This window comes from Macrobrachium nipponense, chromosome 1 (assembly GCF_015104395.2).
Source record: "Macrobrachium nipponense isolate FS-2020 chromosome 1, ASM1510439v2, whole genome shotgun sequence".
Classification (NCBI taxonomy): domain Eukaryota; kingdom Metazoa; phylum Arthropoda; class Malacostraca; order Decapoda; family Palaemonidae; genus Macrobrachium; species Macrobrachium nipponense.
Window position 1 is genome coordinate 91,289,741 of NC_087200.1, and position 25,326 is coordinate 91,315,066.

The 25,326-nt window shown below is 33.9% G+C and overlaps 1 protein-coding gene across 4 annotated transcripts in view; it reads left to right on the forward strand.

The window, feature by feature from the left end:
- LOC135219459 (probable N-acetylgalactosaminyltransferase 9) overlaps positions 1-25,326 on the forward strand; it is a 315,788-nt gene that overhangs the window by 235,704 nt on the left and 54,758 nt on the right. For 2 of the 4 annotated variants that reach the window (XM_064256253.1, XM_064256252.1), the window contains exons 2-4: positions 15,614-15,780; positions 16,358-16,532; positions 18,373-18,484. In XM_064256253.1, coding sequence (XP_064112323.1) covers positions 15,614-15,780; positions 16,358-16,532; positions 18,373-18,484 — 454 coding nt within the window. Of the gene's footprint in view, positions 1-15,613; positions 15,781-16,357; positions 16,533-18,372; positions 18,485-22,268; positions 22,387-25,326 lie in introns of all 4 variants that reach the window. The other 2 variants (XM_064256251.1, XM_064256250.1) reach the window with 1 other exon arrangement.

Consider the following 25,326-nt stretch of genomic DNA (forward strand, 5'->3'; position numbering starts at 1 on the left):
TCTCGTTGTCGATGCTCTTTACTTTTACTTTCTAGGGTTATTATTTTATTCATGCTCTTGCCCTTACATGACAGTTCCTAATTGAAAGAATGTGTTTTGCGTAAGAGCATCTTTTTACAATACCATGTTACGGTTTCTCTATGTTGCAATTGTAATTGTTAGTGCTCACAATATGTAAGTATTGACGGTTAGATAGGTGAGTAATGAGAGAGAGAGAGAGAGAGAGAGAGAGAGAGAGAGAGAGAGAGAACAATGATGCCAGAGGCAAGGGAGTGAGAGGGTGGGGTAAGCAGAGTACTTGCTTATAGCCATAATAGCTGCTGCCAAGGGATGGGGTGTTTTGGTAGTAGGGGCAGGGGTAGGGGCAGGAACTGCAGGAGTGGGTCCTCATGAGCCGAAGAGATGGCATTAATAGGTTCTTCCTTTCACAGCCGCAGGTGACCAGTAGACCTGGTAGTAACTAGTCTTAATCTGTCATGTGATACGTACGCACGCACACACCTTAAGTAATTCTTACAGTATGAGGTTTCATGTTTCTGCTGTGCGTTTATGCACGGTGTTAGCAAACTGAGTTTTCGGATTCGTCATAAAAAGGTTATTTTATCCTTAGCGTTATATTTCAGTAAATTATTTTAGCAATTACTGATGTTCATTTCTAAGCTGACAAGTGTAAGACCTGACTTTGGTACCTTCGCTTCATCATTTCTTGAAGGTGTTCGATGTTTCATTGAATGTCATTACTCATTAAATGTCCTTGTGCAGTCATTTGAAAGCATTCTGTGATTTTTCTGCCTATAAAGAAATCACCCACGTAGATCCTAGTGTTTCTGCTTCTGTTATTACTGCAGCTATATATGCCAACTGTGTCTGGAAAAGGAAGTATGTGCGGAATTAATTTATAGGTCTATTTCATATCGCTGGTATGTGAAATAATATTTTTAAACCATTAGTGAAATAGGCCTAAAGGAATTCGCCAGTCATTTTTATTTCTTGGACATAATGGAATGTTTCACGGTAGAGAGATTATGCCGTCATCTGAAATAAAGCGACAGTTTTAAGTTAAAAATGATTCTTTTCAAAGTTTTAGTCGGAGCGTATTTGAGAATTGTTTCCTAATGCTCCCAGAATTAATGAAATCTTTTGGGAACTTGCTCGTTTTTCTCTAGTTCTCATTACAGAGATACGCAGAAAATGTTTAAGCGTTCCCAAGTAATTATGGCGGAGCAGCTTTTTGAGTAACGAATGTTGGAATGAAAGAACCCTTTCAGCAGAGAACGCGCTCTTCCTCTTCGTGCATCTGGGGAAATTACGAACGTCGACACTATATCATTATTACTAACTAGAAAAGCAGAATGCTACAAGCCCAAGGGCCCTGGTAGGGAAAGCAGGTCAGTACGTGAAAAGATATACAGAACAAACCATGTAACCAAAAAACTGTGTAACCGATAAAAGAAAGACACGTAAGATAAAACGATTAAATCATGAAAAGAGAATCATACGAGCGAGTTCTGTAATAGAAAGCAATTGCAACCAATTTGAACTTCTAAAGTTCGAAAAACTCAACTACATAGCTTGGGAGATCATTCCATCGTTTGGTCAGAGCTGGAAAAAAACTTCAAAAAAACTAATTGGCATGAAACCGCAAGAAAGAAAAGTATGATCTGAATTATGAAACATTTTGTACAACAGTTGAACGATGGTGCCACAGATTAACACTAATATCTTCAGTAAGAGAATAAATGAAAGATAGATTTTTATCCACTCGAAAAATAAATAAATAAATAAATAAAAGTATTTCCTCTAATGGGTCTCAAAAGTCTTGAAAGGCTTACTAAATTTTTATACGGTTGAAGAAGAGATGGGTCGGACATGTTTGTTAATACGAGTAGGCTCGTATTAACGAACCATAGTTAGCGGAAAGATAACTGCTCAAGGGTGAGAACCCGTTGCCACAAACCTGTTTCATTCATACTTTGAGTTTCATTGGAGTTAAGCTTCCTTTCCCACAATTTGCTCCATGCTCTAATATAGCCGAAATTTCTGTTAGAGAATCGGAGGAGGAGATGGCATGTAATGGTATTGTCTGTACAAGTAACCAGCTTATTTTAAGGCCAAACCACATATCAGGCATATACGTATAATATGAACAGAAATGTGCCAAAACTTTACTCTGGGAAACACCAATACCGTCACAACTAGTTTTTCCAATCTATTAGTTACAAAATCAGAAATAATACCTAGAAATATTGCATTAGGGCCATCTCTATGAGCTTGAAAACTACTAGGTCAGCATGCTTAATGTGGTCAGCACTAAAAGTCAAGACCAGTCATACGGACTCTATGGCCTGAATCTGGGTTATCTGCACAGCGATGGACATTGAAGGTAATCACGAGTACCCAACCCCTGGCAACTTGAAACTATTGGAGGTATGGAAAGTAGGCGGTAACTGACTGGGCATGAGGTATCACTCCATCTAGATGTACTAATTAATAAACATTACCAATTCCCCTAAATATACAAAAAGAACGCCTTCTAGCTAACTTACGAATAACAATGGACAACCCTAACATAGGGTCTAAGTAAATAAACAGCAGTATTAAAAAAAACACAAAGGTATAATATCACTTGGCCTGCGCTACCAGAAGCCTCAAGGTAAAGTAAACGAGACTATGTACGTATATTTCAATGGTCTGAAAAACTGGAGTTGTTGCTTTATCATCAGGAAAGGAGGAATAAGGAATATTGGGTTTCACATTACTTGCTGTTAAGCGCACCGGCCGAAAAGGCTGCCTGCTCCTTTGGACAGTGAATGACAGTGCCATCTGGTGTAATTAAGGCATGTTTGAGAGTAGCAAACCGTTTCTGTTACCACGTTGTATTTGAGATGGCTTCTTTTACAGTAAACTAGCATTAAGTTCACTTTCAGCTGAAGCATAGAGTTTAATCCTCCATGCAAAACATATTTTAAGGTTGAGAAAAATCAACTAATGCTTTTAGTGGCCATTATATATATATATAATATATATATATATATGTATATATGTATGTATGTAGTATGTATGTATGTATGTAGTTATGTCATATCACATTACCATGATTCATATACATACATCGAGCTACAAATGTCCCATAATATCAATTCCGAGGTATAGCGAATTAGATATTAAAGGACATTTGTAGTTCGATGTAATATATATATAATATATATATATATATATATATATATATATATATATATGTATGTATATGTATATGATATATACTATATAGATATATATATATATATATATATATATATATATATCAATCTTCCAATACGACGGTTTTGTGGTGTGTGTGTGTGTGTTGGTTCCGGGTTGCATCCTGCCACCTTAGGAATCCACACTTTTCTTACTATGTGCGCTGTATCTAGTAGCACATTCTTCTGCATGAGTCCTGGAGCTACTTCAGTCCCTTATCAGTCTTATTTCTATTTTCAGGTCTTGGTACTTACCATTTGTTTTTCTTTCTTTTTTCTCATCTACTCTGGTGTCCCATGATATTGCGACATCAATGAGTGATACTCTCTTCTTGATTCTGTCAATCAGCGTCACGCCTGGTCCATCATTTTTCATATTGCACTGCCAACATTTGGATGAGATGTTATTTCCTTCTATCGTTCTTTGGACATATCTGGTTCTTAGGACCTGCTCTTCTGCCGCTGTTAGATTCCTTCGGTTTCCTTCTTGAGTTCTCTTAATATTATAATTATATTATTTGTTATTATTATTTTTCTATTTTTTTTTTTCACAGACATCCTTTTCGACTGGGTGTTTTTTATAGTGTGGGGTTCCGGGTTGCATCGTGCCTCCTTAGGACTCCATAACTTTTCTCACTATGTGCGCTGCTTCTAGTAGCACACTTTTCTGCATGAGTCCTGGAGCTACTTCGGTATCTACGTAGTTTTTCCAGGTTCCTTTTCAGGGATCTTGGGATCATGCTTAGTGTTCCTATGATTATGTTTTCAGGTCTTGATACTTAAAAAGTTTTTCTCTCTATATATCATCTACTCTGGTGTCTCATGGTATTGCGACATCAATGAATGATACCTTCTTTGTAATTTTGTCAACTAATGTCACTTCTGGTCAACTGGCACGTATCACCCTATCTGTTCTGATACCATAGTCTCAGAGGTTCTTTGCCTGATCGTTTTCTATCTCTCCCTCAGGTTGGTGTTCGTGCCACCTATTACTGCAAGCTAGCTAGTTTTTCTTGCCTCTTTTTGGTTCTGTGCAAGTGCTGGGTATTCTCTTGCTATGTTGTTTATGGTCTCATTTTTCACATTGCACCTCCTGCTTATGTGTGAGATGTTATTTCCATCTATTGTTCTTTGGACTTAGCTGGTTTTGAGAGTCAGTTGTGAATATATGCTTCAGCATGTGATTATAAGAATTTTATTGTCTCTCTTTAGGCTTCAGTGTTATAATGGAACAAAGGAACGGCATGGTGTTGCTACCACATCCTTTCCTAGTTAGGATACCTCGGGTTTTTTTCACTACATATATATATATAAATAATATATTATTATATCATATATGACATTATATTATATAATATATATATTATAATAATTATATATATATATATATAATAATATATATTTATTTATTGTATATAGTGTGTATTATATATTGTATGCCTGAATTTAAATGTTAGATGGAAAAATGTAATTTTGGATTTAAGATAGAGAATAAACGTGAAAGCAATTGGCAGATAAATTTGTAGACGGAAAAACAAACGAATTCGAGCGCAGACACGGTCACGCTGTGCTCTGAAATGGAAAGATAATTATATAATGCAAGACATTTTGCATGTGTCTGAAGATAGAGGAAATGTGATTCAGACAGGCAGACATTTCATGAAGTCGATCTCCAACGGTGGACGTGAAAGGTGAAAAGCCAGGTTACTGGACGGACTCTTGAGGCGTGTGTGTGTGTGTGTGTGTGTGTGTGTGTGTGTGAGAGCGAAGGACTGCAGGGGGCGAAACAGAGAGGGAAAGTGTAACAAGGTGATCTCATATGCAGGTATGCGAGGTGGAATAATTTACAGTTAACCATTCCTTTGCCTTGCTCGGTGGCCGAGCAAGGTGGGGGAAAAGCTTTTGTTTGTCGTTCCTGCATCTTTGTTGCTTTCAGGTCAAGATTTATGAACTGGCCTTGCTGTTTCTTCGTCCAACCCCCTCTGCTGCATTTGACTTTGACAGTACGTATGGTTGTTGCTTACAGATTGAGTCGCCTCTTAATGCTAAAATGCCATTTTGATTATTCATATTTATTTATTCTTATTTTGATCAACTCCAAGTATATACGCCAGTACTATTTTACTCCTCTTTTTTTGACCCATTTCATTTCTACATATATGAATTTGGTATTAAATCATTCTTATCATCTAAGATGTAATCAGTCAGTCATCTCGATGTCATCAAAATTAAGTTTTAGTTAAGTCTCTCCAGTTTGATGCATTTTGCATGAGGTTTCTGTCGCAGGAAAAGTTATCTTCCATTATGTGGTCATGGTGGTACATGTCCCATTATTAGTTACGTTCTTCGCCATTCCTATTCGGCCGTGCATATCGAAAATCAGCCGCTGGAAATGCCATTTTCGTCACCGCTCCCTTCTGTTGTTTGTCTGTTTATTTTGTTTTTCCTCCTGTATTGTGCTATTTATTTCACCTTTTATTCTTGTGTACGGATTACAACTCTTTTATTTAACTCCCGGTAATGGTTTTGTTTTATTACGATCGTTAAGGGAAGGTCGGCAAAAAGATAATTTTCTTGGGAAATGTATTATAAACGTTTATATCCTATGCCAGTGTTTACCTAGTCTCTCTCTCTCTCTCTCTCTCTCCTGTACAATATCACATATCCCATCCTGTGAAGGTCGGGTGGGACAAAATGCCAGAAACGGGAGCTGCCAGTGATTTTTCTTTGTTCATTGCTTTGCCACGGCATGTTAGTGGCCTCTTCCCTTATAAGATGAGATTTTTATCCTATTATAAAGATAAACTGGACATCCCGCAGGAGAACCAATTTTCCATCCTCCAGACGTTGAGAGGCGACACGCTGGAGCGAAGAGAGAGAGAGAGAGAGAGAGAGAGAGAGAGAGAGAGAGAGAGAGAGAGAGAGAGAGAGAGAGAGGGCTAGATTAGTTTTTCATGCTGGAAAAGTTTTATAGGAATGATTATCTATTTTTGATATGTTGAACATTGAGAGTTTTAACTCGGCTACCATCAAGATATAAGGTTTTTCTACGCCATGTAAAAATAACGGGAACAAAGGCATAAGTAACGCTGAAATATTATAATTTTAAGTAAAGTGGGCCGTATCTGAGAACAACTTGATTTGCCATTGCAGTTTGCGTCTATGTTGCAATAATGAACTGTGTTGCGTGTAGTTCGTATCTCACCTCCTCCCCCTATGCAAGTTATCCTCATTATTTGTTTTTACAACAAACTAGATGCCTCCAATAAATCTGGGATCCTCAAAAACTATGGATATTCAATGAAAAGATCTAATTCTAAAGGGAGTCATGCAAAGTAGATTCCTTAAGTTTTTGGTAAATTTGGTAAAATTAAAGAACTGACTCAACCCACCTATTTCTTGAATCAGTTAGATAGACAAGGGTTGGTTGGCGCAAGAAATGTAGGCGAAGGAAGGTGTAAATAAACAGATACTGTATGAATGAACGCCCCCCCTCCTTTGGTGAAGGTAGTGCAGTTGAAAACCCTACTGAGAGTATACACGCGCACACACGACGACTAATCACAAATCATTTCTGCTGATGTCTTTAGTTGCTGACAAATTACGGCATTGACATTTTCCTTTGCAAGTCGATTGTTTTTTAAATAAATTGTTTTGAAATGCTGGTTGCTCTCTCTCTCTGCTCTCCAGCCTTCTTTCTCTCCTTCTCTTTCCTCTCCTCTCTCTCTCTCTCCGCTCTCTCTCTCTCTCTCTCTCTCTCTTCAACTCTTCACACACACTACAACCACACACTTCAAGCTTCTAACAGCGTTTTTCAGTAGGCTGGAAGGAATAATGAGAAGTTACACCTAACATACTCGTAAACCTCCTGGAACGGCCAGTTTAAAATTGGATTACATTTTATGCGGAAGAGCAAAATGAAATGGAAACCTCCTCGCTAAAAAGGTTTTGTGGCTGTCTAACGAGAAGTAATGCCAGTGCAGCTTGCAGCTTTCTTTTGTCAGGGGCGCAGCCAGAGAGACTGGCAAATTGTAAAGCTTCTTTTTAGGTTGCCTGGCAATCTAGGAACAGCGTGACAGGGACATTTTATTTTTATTTATTATTATTAGTAGTATTATTATTTTTTTTAAGTTTACGGCACTCACGACCTGGAAAAGAGACTTTTCGAGGAGAGTTATTCCACATAAAAAAAATGGCGTGCAGTGCGAGAGAATAATACGGATGATGTCAGATTTATGACATCATTGTTATTCATGATTGTGGTTGCGTCCACAATTTGGTAGTCTACATTTGTTACACAGGCGACTGTATTGAGATCATGAGAGAAGAGGATGGATATTTTATTTATTTATTTATTTAGTTTAAAACAAAGTTTTGTACACTTACATTTTTGTTATTTTAGTAACTATATTAAGAGAGAGAGAGAGAGAGAGAGGTAGGAGAGAGAGAGAGAGAGAGAGAGAGAGAGAGAGAGTAGACATCCAGTTTTTGAAGAAGTGTTATTATTTTTCGAATTATTTACACACCTTTTACCTTCACCCGGATACTTTAAATCATGTCTTCTCGTCGTAAGAATGATGCCGTTTCAAATGTGATAAGTTTTCTTAACTCATTTGAAACTGCGTAGTACTTCGCTCATACGCGTACTCTCTCTCTCTCTCTCTCCTCTCTCTCTCTCATAATATATATATCTATATATATATTATATATAATATATTACATACATATATATATGTGTACATATTATAATATATATATTATATATATATATATATATATGTATATTATAAATATTAATATATATATATAAATATATATATAGTGTGTGTGTGTATGTGCATGTATGTTAAACATATATGAAAATATATTAATGCCGAGGTAGAGCGAATTAGATCTTAAAGGTCATTTGTAGCTTGATGTATGTATGTATGTATGTGTATGGTGTATGTTACCAGAATATGCTGATATATATTATATATTTGTGTATGTGCATATATATTTATTTATTTATTACATGAATAATGCATACATACACCAAAAGTAGGTGTACACTTGAATGAGTTTGTCTCGCAAGCATATATGGATATTGATGCTAACCAGGATTTGTGCAAAAATGTCAGTGAAAGGCTCCAGGAATGTATCAGTGTTAATTGTGGAGATTTCGAAAATCTAAGGGATTAAACATGACCAGATGGGTATTGCAAATTAAAATCTTTTTTTTTTTTCCAAATTTTACAGATAACTTTGTTAATTAAAAACTACCTATTTTTGTCCCACCATAAACACGCATCATATATATATATATATATATATATATATATATATATATATATATATATATATATATATATATATATATCCAGGCTGAAGAGGTACAGTCATGTCTTTTATGAGTATCAAGTTTATTATACCAACGTTTCACATCACATGATGTATCCTCAAGGCTGGAAGATTAGACTACGAATGCTGAAACATCACTTATGCACATAACAAATATGAAAAATATTTTGACATATACAAATACAAGAATTAAAACGAACCTGAAAGGAACACCTACCAAGGTAAGAGCTAAAAAGTGACTAAAAAGACAGACAGAAAATAAATATACGAAAGATACCTAAATCGAACGTAGAGAGTAAACAAACAGGCAATTATGTTATGAACACTTGCGTGGACGACGATTGGGTGTTTAGTTTTGGTACATTAGTTTTTATAAAAAGCGACTCCATCACCAGCAACTCGTCTTCTTTATTTGCAGATCCGATAATCTTGAAATAATTTATGCACCACAAATCTGAGAATGATTCTGAGCATTAGATAATTCGGGATTGGACTATCTGCACCCCGTCCTGAAGCTGACACCTTGATGGGAGCAGGAACGGAACTTGAGAAGCCTCCTCATACATCCAACGTAGGTTCCCAGACTACATCTGGGACAGGTATTATTTTTAAAATAATGTTGGATGTCAAGGAAGAGCTGAGTATGTCCTTCGCTCTGAAAAGACAACGCATATTCAAAGGATTTCGTGGGATCAACTTCAAATTAACAGCTGGCAATTCATGTCGCAGATGTAGTCTGGGAACCTACTTTTGGGTGTACGAGGAGGCTTCTCAAGGTCTGTTTTTGCTCCCATCAAGGGATCAGATTGTCCAGTCCCGAATTATCCAATGTTCGGAATCATTCTCAGATTTGTGGTGCATAAATGATTTCAAGATTATCGGATCTGCAAATAAAGACGACGAGTTGATGGTGTTGGAGTTTTTTTTTTTTTTTTTTTTTTAACTAATGTACCAACACTAAACATTGAATCATCGTCCACACAACTGTTCATAGCATAATCACCTATTTCTTTACTCTTCACGTTCGCTTTAGGTATCTTTCATATGTTTATTTTTTCTCTTGTCTTTTTAGCCGCTTTTTAGCTCTTACCTTGGTAGCTGTTCCTTTCAAGTCTTTGTTGTAATTTTTCTATTTGTAAATGTCAAAATATTTTGTATAATTGTTATGTGCATAAGTGATGTTTTAGTATACATAGTCTGTAAGTTTCCAGCCTTTGGGGTGCATCGTGTGATGTGAAACGTTGGCAGAATAAACTTGATGTTAGTCGGGTCTGGCTTCTCCTACATACTTATATATATATATATATATATATATATATATATATATATATATACAGAATAAATATGATGTATATATAGCTATGGGTATATATATATATCATATTAGTCTATATATATATATATTATATATATATATATATCAATATATATATATATATATATATATATATATATATATATATATATATATATATATATATATATCTATCATATTGATTAGAATTATATATATAATATATATTTACTATATTAATATAATATATATATAATATTATATATAGCTATATATATATATATATACACACAGTGGTACCTCGAGATACGAAATTAATCCGTTCCGAGGCGGCCTTTGTATCATGAGTTTTTCGTATCTTGAACCGCATTTTACATGTAAAATGCCTAATCCGTTCCAAGCCCTACAAAAACACCCCAGTAAATTATATTTCCAGGCCTACAACTCATGTTCTAGGGTTACGACGCCGATCCGACGGAAGAAGTGACTCCAAAAAGGCAAAATACTGTACATACTTGAGTAATATTCAACTGCATGTAATGTTCAACCCCATTTTTACTGCATATATTAGGACTTTAGCATATGTCCCTTAGCAATTAGCCTATCCTATGTTAGCGGTTGCTACTGTAGCCTAGTCTATGATTCTGACATCTAAACCTAAGAAGCTAAAAGCTTAGAATATGCCAATAAAATGTATAAATAATCAGCATGTAATAATTTCAAATAGCTATTAATTAATCATTAACTATAATACACAAACAAACAAAAAAGAACCTTCCAATCGTTTGTTTACATTCAGCTCTTACGAGTACCGAACGAATGCCAAGCAATCACTTTTCCTAGGACACAGTAAGCCATAAATTTTCATTAGTATCTCTCTTCAACTAATGAAACTACCAAACAGTATAATAACCATTCATTTCTATTCTTTATTCTATCTTTACCTAATGGAGATACCGAGTTACTGACAGCCATAATGAAACATATACATAACGTAATATTAAAACAGAAGAAGAATTCTAAAAAATACGTATTTGTTGGCTTCGATGATAGCAGTCTGATTTATTTTATATTTTATGATATGTAATTCACAATTTTTTTTTATTAAATGTATTGCATGTACTCATTTCAAATAATTATTAAGCAACCATTAACTATAATAAAAAAAAAAGCTTCCAAACTTCTGTTTACATCCAGCACTTACGAGTATCGAACGATTGTCAAGCAATCACTTTTCCTAGTACACAGTAAGCCATAAATTTTCATTATCTCTCTTCAACTACTGAAACTACCAAACAGTATAATAACCATTCATTTCTATTCTTTATTCTATCTTTACCTAATGTTTTTTTTTATTAAATGTATTGCATGAATAAGTTTTTCAATTTACAGCATCCTTTTACCAATAGAATACATAAAGCACAAGGGGTAGATGCTGACCAATAGGAGAGCAGGATCTTATGGGGTGACTAGCATCAGGAACCAATGGGAGAGTGGGAGGATGGTGGCAAGTTTACTAAGTTGGCGGCGCGCGAGTTTTAAAATTGTTCTCGGTGGTCCATGCGAATCTCGGGACTTTACAGCAACAACCTTTCGTAACTTGAGCAATTTTCGTATGTAGAGCCATAAAATTTTTCGTATTTGCTTTCGTATCTCGAGTTTTTCGTATGTCGAGGTACCACTGTGTATATATATATATATATATATATATATATATAGATATATATATATATATATATTATATATATATATATATATGATCTATATATATATATATATATATATATATATATATATATAGATATATATATATATATATATTATATGATATATATATATATATATATAATATATATTATTATATATTATATATATATATATATATATATATTATATAATATGCATATATGTATAGATATATCATATATATATATATATTAATTATATATTTAGTATATATATATATATTAGGTATTTAAATTATATATATATATATATATATATATAATATATATTATCTATTTATATATATATATTGATAATATGTATAATATATATATGAAATAATATATATATATATATATATATTATATATATATATTATAGATATAATATAGTATTATATATATATATCTGTATGTATTGTATAGTATATATATTGTTATATATATTATAATATATTTATATTTATAGATAGTATATATATATATCTTATTTAGATAATTATATATTATATATAATATATATATATTCTTATATATAATGTTATATATATATATATATAATTATATTATATAAATATATATAAATATATATTATATTATATATATATATATATAAAAATATTTTATAGTTGCAACAGACCTTAAAATTCTTGTGTGTTCATTTACTTTTCCCAACATATATTTCTGTCGTTCCCTCTCCTTCTAAGCAATTGTTCTCATGTCTTTTCCACTTTTCAGCCTTTCGCCTTCGTCCTTTATTGCATTCCTAGTCCCCTCAGTTATTATTATTAATGCACTTCCTTTTTTTCCGTTGTGTCTCATCTTGGGTCGTCGTTTACCTGCTTTATTAGTAAGTCTTTCTATTTAAATTTCATATTCGTGTTTGAACTGGCCCTCAGTTGCATTCGCCGTAGTTTTCTCCGTTAGTAGGGATAAAAAAAATCAAGCATTTTGTATGCTTTCTGTTCATTTGTGTTTGTTATCATAATGAATTCATTGATCTCATTCATTATTAGTTCTAGAATAAAGTAAATGAACGCAGTTAGAATTTCTCAAAAACACTTTTAGTTTTCATTATATCTCATTCTTTTTTGTTTTAGTACACGTTGAAATAATTTTCCCCTTCCTTCAGCTCTGGACAAAACATTATGAAGGTGAATTTAAAATTTAACATTAATGTTCTTACGTTTTTTTTTCACTAATATCAGTCTTTAATTAATTTTCATTATTAATTCAACCAGTCCTAAACTAGACTAAATTCACTTTTATGTTAATATAAACATTTGGATCTTATATCCATCTATTAACTTTAGTTAATTTTTGCAGTTCTTTCATCTTGCTCTGAAAGAGCTTCGTGCAGTTTGAACACAATTTTATCTGAGTGTTGTTTCTGGAGCATTCATTTTAAGCCATGTTTATCATCGGTTACAGACTAAATGAAATTCGCGCTGTTTTGAGTGTCTTGGCACTTCGATGGCGTTCTTAAATTGAGACGCAGAAGAGCCCCGAGGGAAATTTCTCTCCTGGAAAATGGTTTTCAGAATGCAAATTCATCCTTTTCCTCTTCGTACCGACCAGCCCATGAGACCTGATATGCATGAGCTCCAAGGCAAATTGAGAAGTGAAAGAGAAGGGAATGAGAGAAATGCCGCATGCGGGAGTGAGTGGGAAAGGCCCATAAAAGTGGGAGTAAGGCTTTCGCATGAGGGTGTGTGGGTGTGGGTGTGGGTGTGGGTGAGCAAGGGAAATGTTTGGCCGAGAGGCTGTTGAAGCAAGATGGCGCTGGCATATTTGGATTTTTAGTGTACCTCCGCCGCTCGGTTATTAGACGCCTGATGTAGAGATAGTGCATTTGGACGGAGGATGTTTGCGAAAGGCGCTCAGTTGTCTGAGATTGGAAAGGTCTTCTTCATTTCTTACGACGACAGAAGAACCGTTTCATTTCAACGAATGCAGAGAGACCAAATTCCGAATTTGTTGCAGATATGGCTTTGTTTACTTTAATTTGTTTGCTTTAAGCTGTCCGCAATGCTGCGTATACATCCCGATGTTGATCACCGTAACGCAATTAGAGCGTTGCAAGATGTTCGGCATAGGCCATTTCTTGCTCAAAACTGGAAAAATGGTAGTTGTATATGCCTATTGAATAAAGCATCGCTGTTGGAAGATTGTTAAGCTCTGATTTAACAGCATCCGAATCTCATGTTGCTAACTTTAAATCTGATTGAAATATATTTACGTGACTTTATCTCTTTCATCAGACTTATCTTGTCCAGAAAATGACTTTCAGCACCATCACAACGCGAAATGCCTTTCAAGTGTGCGTGAAATGAAATCACGTTATTCCCCTGAATAAATTTCTTCCATGCGTGTCGTATAATGATGTAATATTAGTTCTCTTAAAAGCAGCATCTTGTCTCCCGTAAATTTCCATCTCATTTTATAGCTGAAAGATCAGTTTTGCGTCTTTTTTTAAACCATTTTTATTTATGGGGTGGGGGCTCTAGAGGTAAAACAAGACAACAACCTTTGACATAGGTACTTATACTTTATTTAACCGCTGATTCGGCGACTATGTACGGGTGCAGAAAACTTTCAGCAGCCGTTGAAATGCCTACAAACATTGCGACGTTCACCTTCCTCACAAGGCAATGAGGACTGGGCCACGGGAAGACCTTGGGTTCGACCCCAAAGGAAGAGACTGGCTCACTTCAATGAAGTTATAATCCCTAGGCATTTTGGAAAATGGAAGCACAGACCAATAAAGTAACATATCTAATGCACTGCAATATGTAGGAAAGAAGATTTCGTAGAGCTTAATAACTGAAGATTGCTGGAATTCACTGTGTTGAAAATAGCTGAGTTCTGTTGTCCATACCTAACTGACCGTTTGTGTTGTATTAATCTCTGGGGAAGTGATTTACCTGCAAATCCGATGTAAGATTGGTCACAATCCTGGCAAGGGATTTGGTAAACCCCAGTGTCCTTGGGACATGTCTTTTGTTGGACGTTAATCAGGGATTTGGCTAAGGACTGTGACCAATCTTACATCGGATTTACAGGTAAATCACTTCCCCAGGGATTAATACAACACAAACAGTCAGTTAGGTATGGACAACAGAACTCTGCTATTTTCAACCATATAAATGAACATAACCATAGAATAAACTGGAATTTGTCGTGTAATTTATAGCAGCAACGGCCGGTACAAGAGTCAAATGATGGAATCGGCCTTAATAAAAGAGAGGCAGGTAATGAACATCTCAAAAGGAGCATGGATTTCAGATACGATCGACAAGGTTTTCATTCAACCAACGCTGAAGAAGATTAAAGGAAGATTATTAGCGGGGTTGACCTAAATTGGCTTGTTTGTGGATGGACCTCTTGGTATAAATACCACCTTTTCTGTAAACTTTTCTCATTCATCTACCTGAAGAGGGCTCCTTTTATTAGATATATATATAATATATATATATATATATATATATATATATATATAATATATATATAATATATAGATATATAAATATTAATATATATATTATTATATATATATATATATTATATATATATATATATATATATACATACATACATACATACATACATACATACATACATACATACATACATACAATGTCACAAAGGAAAGAATGACAAATTTAATTGAAGCCAGTGTTTTTGTCTTATTGACACAATATATCATTAAAGTACTTGCTCCAATTAGGTTTATATTTTTCCTTTTATTGCGTGATACTTTTCTTATTTTTTCCATACATATATAATGTGTATGTGTGTATGTATGTATGAGTGCGTATTTATGTTCAGCGTTCAACTAAGTACAGGTTTTTCTTTTATAGAATTATTTGTTTAAAAGTCGTTTATCGTCTTAACGAGTATTGTTCCGTAATCATGTTTTGCCTTCCCCTCGTCGATGTTTGCTTAATATTTGCTATATGACTAAGTTTTCTTTGGCATTGCTTCTTTTTAAACTAACACGCATTTTTCTTTCACAGATGCAAAGACCTCCGCTATGACACCGATCTTCCCTCCGCCTCAGTGATAATCATCTTCACCAACGAGGCCTGGTCCCCTCTCCTACGGACCATATGGTCTGTCTTGAATCGATCCCCGCGATCCTACCTCAAAGAAATTGTCCTGGTAGATGACTTTTCAGACAGAGGTAAGACTTACGCTCCAAGAGTTGGTATGGCCCACAAAATCTCATTACTTCTGATGGGGAGACGCCCAGAAAGAGTATTGGTTTTTCGAGTCATTTTGGTTTGCATTTCTTTGTTGTTGATTTTATTAGGTGCTTATTAGAATATTTGTCTTTATGAAGTACTTTAGTTATTTGTTTCAGATCCGAATTATTCAATTGAAAGCCGGTCTTATTTGTTTCCTGTTTAATCTAGAATTTTAGCTAATTATTTTGATTGTTGGATAATTTACAATTAAGGATTTAATATTCTCAGAGACCATGCTAAGGATGATAAAAGATATTAATTCTCATTCACGGTGTTATCAAGGAAAATATCACATTCCAGAAAGCTAAGCACATCGTTAGGCTACTCGAAAACTCCCATTACATTGGCATGAACATTCAAGAGCAATTTTACTAAAAAATATATCCTGTTAAAGGAAATTATATACTTCATATAACAAACCTCACAAATGCCTACTGCCATTCAAACTTTTAGATAGATGAGCATTTTTTTTTTTCAATGAAGTGGACCTTTTAATACGAGAATGTATTTCAGAGGAGCTTGGCGAAAAACTTGACCTCTACTTGAAGTATCGTTTACCTCCCATCGTGAAATTGGTTCGACTGAAGGAGCGCCATGGACTCATCCGTGCTCGCTTGGCAGGCGCGCGGGCGGCTGTGGGCGACGTACTCGTGTTCCTGGATTCCCACTGTGAAGCAAATGAGAAATGGTGAGTGCAGTATTTAGGCCAGGAAATCTGAGCGCTGGCTTTTGAAAACTCCCTTCACTTTTTGTGTATTCGCCTCATGAAAGGGAACCTACTTCGTTATTCTTAGGTTTCAAGTATTTAAAAAAAAATTTACATTTTTATAGTCGTTATAGTAAGCCAACCCAATTAATAAAGAAATTGTTATTGACTCAGATTTCAAATACGAAGAACAACTGAGTGTAGGGTTATTCTGATTATATTCATTACGTCATTATTTTCTTTTAGTAATGCCTTTTATACTTCGTTTTCTAATTTGATTGTATCTACTAGTTGATTTTACACATTTATTTGCCATTTCTCTTTTATATTAGTTTTACATGAATGTTCATCTCCAGTCTGACTGAATACGTTGTTTTACATTTATTTTCCTTCAATATCACTAAGATATTGAGCATAATAATACTTCGATATCCTTCAAGTCGTTTTGATAATTTTACAAGTAATGTTTTTACTTAATGTTGTTTGTCATTGTTTCCGCAACTTTTTTATTCATGAGATTTAGAAACAAGGTACCTTTATAGTGTCTTATGTTTTTGTCTTAATAGAAGCTATTTTTATCGTTTGCGCTAGTATGCGAGTTTGTATCCATTTGTTCTAGAGTACCAAGTGCCTGTAGGTTTTTGAGATTCGTTGATAAGTAAATACGTATTACATTTCGGTATTCATTTTTTTTAGGTTCCATTATTCGGAAATAATGCAATACTGTTCTGTTATACCTAAAAGTTGAGTTATAACTTTTTTTAGTTTTATGACAGCGAAATTTTAGTCAATTGCTCTCGTAGTTAGATTATTTTAATTTATGAATTCCTTTATTCCAGCACTCAGGTGTTATTTAACACAAGTGAACTTAAATGAATGTGGCAATTATTTAAAGTTTCTTTCTTTTCATGTGTGATAAAAATTCCCCTGTTCATGTGTGATAAAAATTCCTTGTTCATGTGCCTTTTTTAAGCCTTCCACACAAAATTAAAATAGTATACATAGCAGTGCCGTTCAATTAACTTGAGACTCCATAAACTTAGATTGATTTTCATAAAATTGAAACCAAAAACAAAACGTCAGATTAAATTTCTTGTAAATGTAGTGGAAATTCGTTTGTTTTTTGGGCCTAAAACTTTTCATAAATTCAATTTCCTTTGGCAAAAGAGCTTCTGCTGCCCCACATTCTGGAACTTGGCGTCGTTTGAAATATGTATTAGTTTTTGTAAGTATATACAATGTGACAGGTGTTTCAGGGTTGACCATTTGTCTTCTAAATTCCCATCACTCTTCATATGCCATAATCTCTTAGAATGTTTGCATTTTTGTCTGCTGAACCGTAGCTTACCATACCCTATTAGTTCAATAGACGTGAACACAGGAAATATTACAAAACACCAGTGTTGAAATATAGAATTATATCAAACTTATCGTGCGGTATCCAGACTACACTTCTAAGTCAGTAACTTAAGAATATTCCCATAATTTCAGAGTTAGAGTACAATATATCTATCGTTGCAGCCAATAGAAGTATGAAACATTATTAGAAAATAATATGAGACAAATTATAACTTAAAAATAAATAGAACCTTATGATGAACCCCCCTCCCCGCGAGTAACTGAGATTCAATCAGTGAATTATTCCTTGAAAATTGCGATTTTTTCAGTATTTCTTTGAACATAGGAGATTTTAATACCAAATTCCATTTGAGACTGATATTTTAGCAAAGCTTTTGCTGAAATGGCAGGCGTGGTATGAAAGGTTTTCCTGTATAATCTTGTGATGCTCGATAACTTCAAATAAATCCAAATCCCCGTGTAGGCTTCAGCCTCTACTACAGCGAGTGAAGGAAAAGAGAGATGCAGTACTTGTTCCAGTCATTGACGTTATATCTGACTCGACGCTGTACTATGGAGGATATAGCGGATTTCAGGTATCTTCTAGATGTGTTTGCAGGAAGGATTGTCGATGCTTGTTTTTGTGCCTTTGGTGTGTGAGCGAGTATCTGTGTCTTTTCTCTGCAGCATCTTTTTCTTCACTCCGTCTTTTTCTCTCTTCAACACTACAAATAAAATTGTCTTTTATAAGATTAGTGTCACATACCTTACTTGACACATCGTTTTAAACGATATTTAATGAAATTACGATTTGAGAAGAAAATGAAAAATGTGAAAAAAGAATAACCTAGAACAGCCGTACTGTTAACGGAAAGTACCGTGATTAACATGTGTCGGTGTGAGAATACGGCAGGGTTACGCGGTGACTACGGTAATCCTTTCAGAAAGATGAAGGTACAGTTCTCGGTAAAAAATAAATTTTTCATTACAAGCCCGGGTTTTCTTCTTATTAAAGAAATAGGTTAAATTTTTAGTTTTATAAGATTTGTTTACAACAGCTGTTGGGGTAATATTACACCAGATTTTGACTATGCTTTGTTTTTTACCATCTGTCCATCCGCCTGTGGTGTTTGCACATGGTAACACTGCTTCCCGGGCTTTAAATAATATCCTATTTTGAATATTAACGGTGTAATTTGCACACAGTAAATTATTAAAACACTTTTCAGTTGCAAATGTACACCCAGATATTATCCTTTTATTTACCTAAAACTTACACATAGCGTAACTATTTAAAGCCCGGGACGCAGTGTTACCATGTGAAAACACCACAGGCGGATGGACAGATGGATAAAAACAGAGTATAGTATGCATTCAAATGCAACAGATTTTCTCACTTAGGTTCCTCCCTAATTACTGTACATATTACCGGGGTATGGCCAAATGAAGATGTCAGTGCTTTGCTTCAACAAGTCTTGAATACTACAACCATATCCGCACTGGGAAAATCATTAGCTCCCAACTATAAACCAGTAATTAATACTCTAAACTGGATAACTGTTCTAATTATTGAAAATGGGACAGTATCATAAGAATTATCACTAATTCAAAAGCATACTAGTCAAAATCTACTGTAATATTACCCCAAAATCTGTTTCTTTTGAAATAACAAATTGCAGAAGTAGTGAGAGAAATGTACTATTCGTGTCAGGGTTGTTATTGCGAGGGTGGGTTTTTTTTAGTGTTGGCATCACCCATTTGCTCTTTTGGCTCTCTTCATTACTACTTCCTTATCTAATTGGCATTACTTTTAACCAATCCATCTTAACATACCCTTTGGAATTGGTTTCCTCCTATGATCACCCAACTACCTAACATCGGCCAGTTCACTATGTTCTACCTGGCTAAAGGGGCTTTGGTCCCAACCTTGCAACTGTCAATTTAATTTGGCCCTTAATCAACAGTAGAATTAGGTTCTCCAGTCCACAATCATGTTAACGAATGGGTATGGGGTATTTTTTTTAAATAATAGAGGAATGTGACAAAAAAATACATAAATGATTTTCGTTCATGGATGCAATTTTTTTACACTGGACCATTAGATTACCAGACTTCCAAATGGGTAGGTATGACTTAAATGTTTAATTATGCCTTTCAAACAAATCAAAACTGATATTTCCATAGAATTAATTGAATTATTTGTATTTAGCAGATTAGGTGACTGAATTTGAGGTTCTCTGTTTTGCTGAGTAACTTAAGATGGATGTGCCCTGAAGTCATGATGAAATTATAATTTTTTGTGAATTGTGTCATACGTTGAGAGCTCTTGAAAAAAGGTTAAGGTTTGGTCATGTTATAAGAGTCTACTTACTATTAAGTAGTTGAACAAGTGGTGTAGTGCTTGAATGTTAGAAGTACAGAAGTCATAGCAATATTTAGATGACTGTCACCCTTGAAATTGCCTCAGAAAAGTTGTTTATGTATGCATTCAAGTCAACATGCTCTTACCTTTTGATGAGTTTTGTTTTTGGGAATTTGAGATATCAAACATTTCTATGAAATTCAAATATTTTTCATAGTGATTTAGAGGCTTCTGTAATCGAAGCGATGGCTGGAAATACTCATGATTTTTTGTTCATGCACTGAACTTTCAAAGTATTGCTTATAACATGTACTATCTTCCTTTACTGGTACTCTATTTAGAAGAAGGGTTGATGATTACAAGATCAGAAATCTGGAACAATTGAAATTTCTCACCATATATATATATATATGTATATATAAATTATATATATATATATATAAGATCATATATATATGTTATATTATATATATTATATAGTGGGTTCCCCCCGTTATTCGTGGGGGATTTGCGTAACCAGGACCCCCCCCCGTGAACTAGTTAGAAACCCCGCCCGAACGAATGTTTGGAAAACCCCTCATAAAAACGCTAATAAAAAAAACAGCCTATTTTGTTAGTTAAAACTCAAGAAAAACACTAAAAATTTTCATACTTGGTTTTTTTTTTAATAGTTTTATCACAAAAAGTGCATTTTATGATGAAATTGATAAAAAAACCCAGGAATTTATGGATATTTCTCATAGAAAAATACCGCGAATGAATGCGAATTTTCCGCAAATAATGCAGGGGGGGGAAAACGTTCCCGAGAGAAAATCCGCGAATGTTGTGAATCTGCGAATCCGAGAACGCGAATATGGGGGTGGGGTTCCACTGTATAATATATATATATATATATATATATATATATATATATATTATATATATATATATATGTATATTTGCCTATATACCACCTAGACCAATATACGTACTATAAAAATGTAGAGGCAATTATCAAATACCTAGGTGGAAAACAAAAGGAGAATAATTTGGAAAATTAATAATCAATGCACACAATACAGAAACTAAACAAGAGAAGAATAATTTGGAAAATTAATAATCAATGCACACAATACAGAAAGTAAACAAGAGAAGAATAATTTGGAAAATTAATAATCAATGCAAACAATACAGGCACTAAACTAACTTTCTTTTCATTTGGAGCATATGAGCATAAATAAAAATGAGAAGTTTAGATGCACTAAAATTGAACTTAATTCTTTAATCATATTTCTCAGATTTTACTTTTTTCAATAGGTCCTTATTTTCCAGCACCTGCATATAAAATTCTTTACGTACACTGAAAATTAAGGTTCCATGCCCATGTGCATTTTAAGATAGCTTCTACAGAAGTCACATCCAACTTGTTTCACTCATCAGTCCACTGGATATTCATGCTCAACATAAAGTGAAAATATATTTTTATTATGATGTATTAAAATCAGGATAGTAAGGGTGTCCCAGAAGGGTCAATGCAGGACTGGGAACAGAATGATAAAATTTGGGACATGTCCCTGAAAAAAGGGACACCTGGCAACCCTATTTAGAACTGTGCTTGAAATATTAATAATTCTGGTTGTATATGCCTTATAATTCTAGTTGTATGTTCAAGGCATAACGTCATATAATGAAAAGTTTACGAGTAAACTGTGAGATGACCTATTGGAGGGAGTTAAGAATTATACATTGTATGGTTATTACTAGCAGTTATATTTAATTGGCTGGGCAGATTTTGAAACTGACTCTTGCATTCTGCTGTTCCTCAGATGAAAGTTTATTCTTCTATTCCACATTTAGGATGGTTCGCTGCTGATGACCTTAGCTTGATCCAGAACTTTGGAAAAATGCTCTTACTCATTTTTTCATAATGGAAACTATTACTATTCTAAATGGATTACATCCTCTCACTGCATTTCTGTCAGTGTGGTGCCCCTTTAATTCTAAGATCAGAAAAAGTATGCTTGCCATCAATGTTTCAGGATGGAGCCATTACTACAAAGAATAAAGGAGAGTAGAACGGCTGTTCTTGTCCCCATCATTGACGTGGTTGATGATAAGACTCTTGAATACTACAATGGAAATGGACGCTATTTCCAGGTACAGTGTACAATTGGGATTTATTTACCAGAACTAACAGTACTCCTGACATAGTTGTATGTACACTAACCCTGTACTAGCATGAGTACACACTTCATGGAAGAGCTTCAGCTTGAACTAATTATCATTTCCTCATTTTAGAAGTACTGTAATGTATTTTTATACTTCAGTTACTCTTTATTGCCACTTATATGTGAAGGTTGCTAGTAGAAATGGCTGATAGATATCTATGGTATGGGAAAAATACAGTAGACTTTATAAATGGTAGTGTCTGTGGAATAATGCATGATTAAAATGTAATGCACGTAAAGGCTGTCATTTTCATTTTCATATAGAATTTTTATTTGTGTTGTATCCATTTCCTGCTCCATAGCATGTGTCAAGACATTTTTTTTTAGCATGTTGACTCTCACACTTGTAAGAAAAGTTAACCTGAAAATTATATAGCTATATTTTTTATTCTGGCCTGTACTGTGTTATAATGTTCATCAGTAAAAATAAAATGTCATAAATTGTACCATAATGTAACCCAAAACAAAAATGAAATTGATTTCGTGTTGTATTGCACATCCGGTTGATTGTCTACCCATCATTTAGCTACAGAAAAGAAATAAAGCCAAATGTGCCTAACTGTCATATTCAAATAAGATAAAGGATTTGCAGTTAGCCAGTTGTCAGTGAACGGGAAAGATTTCATTAATGGCAAATCATTTCTATTATTTATTGAAAGTTTGAAGGCTTGATTGATAAAATATGATTTTAAAGCATACAGATATTTATTGCTTAACAAATATTTTTATGATTGTCTGATATAGAAACAAAAATTTGCTTGTTGCACTTTATTGAGTTTATGATTAGTTAAACCAGTGAACCTGTAATTTCAATGAAATGGCTACCCCAACAAACATTCATGAGTTCTAATGTCAGTCGTTTTTCCAGTATAAGCTAATACTGTACACCTATCTTCTTTTGTACTTCACTCTATTTTTATTGGTATCTTCTTGATTTCAATTCAAGTTTCTTTAGTCAACTGTTATGACTATGAAATATGTATATAGTTTTCCTCTTTTCATGATACTTTGTATTGTTAGAATAATCATTTTATTTAAGTTTTGTTATAATTGCTATATAAATTTGGTAAAGTTATTTTATAAGTAAAACTTCTGTTGAGAATTGGTCACCTATCAATTTACTATTTTTTATACTGTAATTCATACTGATACTTTGGTCATGAGCTGTACACACTTTTTGCTATCTAAATAGAAAAAAAACTTGAGTTCATGGGCAAATGGAAAATCACACCTGATGAAAGTAGATAAATACATATCTATGCTGTTGTGAAGTGTAGTACATAATTGAAAGCGCAAAATGTTAAATACAAAGATTATGTTACTATTTAAAGTTTCAGTTTTGGGTTAATGTACAGGCTTTGGATATTCCAAGGCAGTTTTTCTTTTTTGTTCTCAATAAGAGGTACTACTATGTTCCTGACTCCTGGGATTTAGATGTAGCATATCTCGAGTTGGTCCCTCAAATTCAGTTCAGACTTGCAACAACTTTGTGAAAATGCAAGTCAGAAGATACAGGTTGTAGTTGTGTAGCAAATAATGTTTTACATAGGGGAAACAACATTTTATTGCCCATTTGCTGGTAATTTCTAAGAAATGGACTGAAGTAATTGTTTCCAAAGTGAAAATATTCTGTCCTCCAGTCACAACTTTCATCATGGTGCTTTCCCCCTTAGATTTTTTCAGAAGGGAGATTCTCTTTCATTGAGTATAGTGGTTATTCTACCAATATGCAGTTTGATGAAGAAGAGTTTTCTCACTTTGAGAAAGTTTGTTAACCACTAAAGAGTATTTGTGTGTACTAACTTCTTTTCTAGACATTGAGGGATGAGAGTTTCAAAGGGCTATTAAGAACCTTTGAGCTGTGAATCTATGGCTCATCCTATAAGAGCTTCATAGTCACTCCTTGTTGATGTAAAGTTTTAAGATAAGAATTAGACAATCAAGGTGTCTCTATTCTTTAATACTTGAGCAGAAGCTTATTTTCTGTATTACTGTTAGAGCAGAAGCTTTTTTTCTTTATTACTATTAGGTGAGCCACCTCTGTCTATCCTTACTTTAAGGTAGACTAGAAATGCAGGTTCCCTTTTTTAAATATCTTTAAACCACCACATACTCCCTTGCATTTGCCTGTTACTATGAGCAGCAAAGAAGATTATGTTTTCATAGTCATGACAGACATCAGCTGAACTTTTTCCTGTCCATTGTAGTCTCAGGATAAAGAAGGATTTGTGTGAACTTATTTTCCTGGACTTGTAAATGATGACATGCACAAATAAGTAATATTCAGACAAATTTAAACTGGTTTTGCAATTAGGAGAAATAATTATTTTTACATGAAATTTCCTTAATATTTATAGGGTCATAATATCTGCCAACCTTCCTCAAAATTAGTTTAGTTTTTGCCTTTGTGTTGTAAATGGAATACTTCTATTTCCATCCTTCTTCCTTTACCAACTCTTTAATCTCCTTGAGAAAAAAATTTTCAAAGGTTTAATTTGACGCCTAAGAATGGGGAAATGGATTTTCTTAAAATGACTTTTTGAAGATATTAAAATTGAATAATATTTAAAATATTAATTATGTATTGGTTTGCGAATTCATAACTTTAAACGAGGATTTGATATCTGTGCTTTTAAGAGTATTTTAAGTCCTTAGGATGAGTTTGCAGATTTACTAGTATTTTCCTTCATTGTTTTACTTTATTGATCTTCATTAAATTTTTTGTTAGATCCTTGTATGAGGATAGACATGAAAGAAATTCTCATCACTGTTTTCTGTTGTGCATGTATGTATTGTTTGAATATTCACATAGTTTAATCTTCTTCCATACCCAGTACTTTTCTGATGAACTTAACATCACATTTCCAAA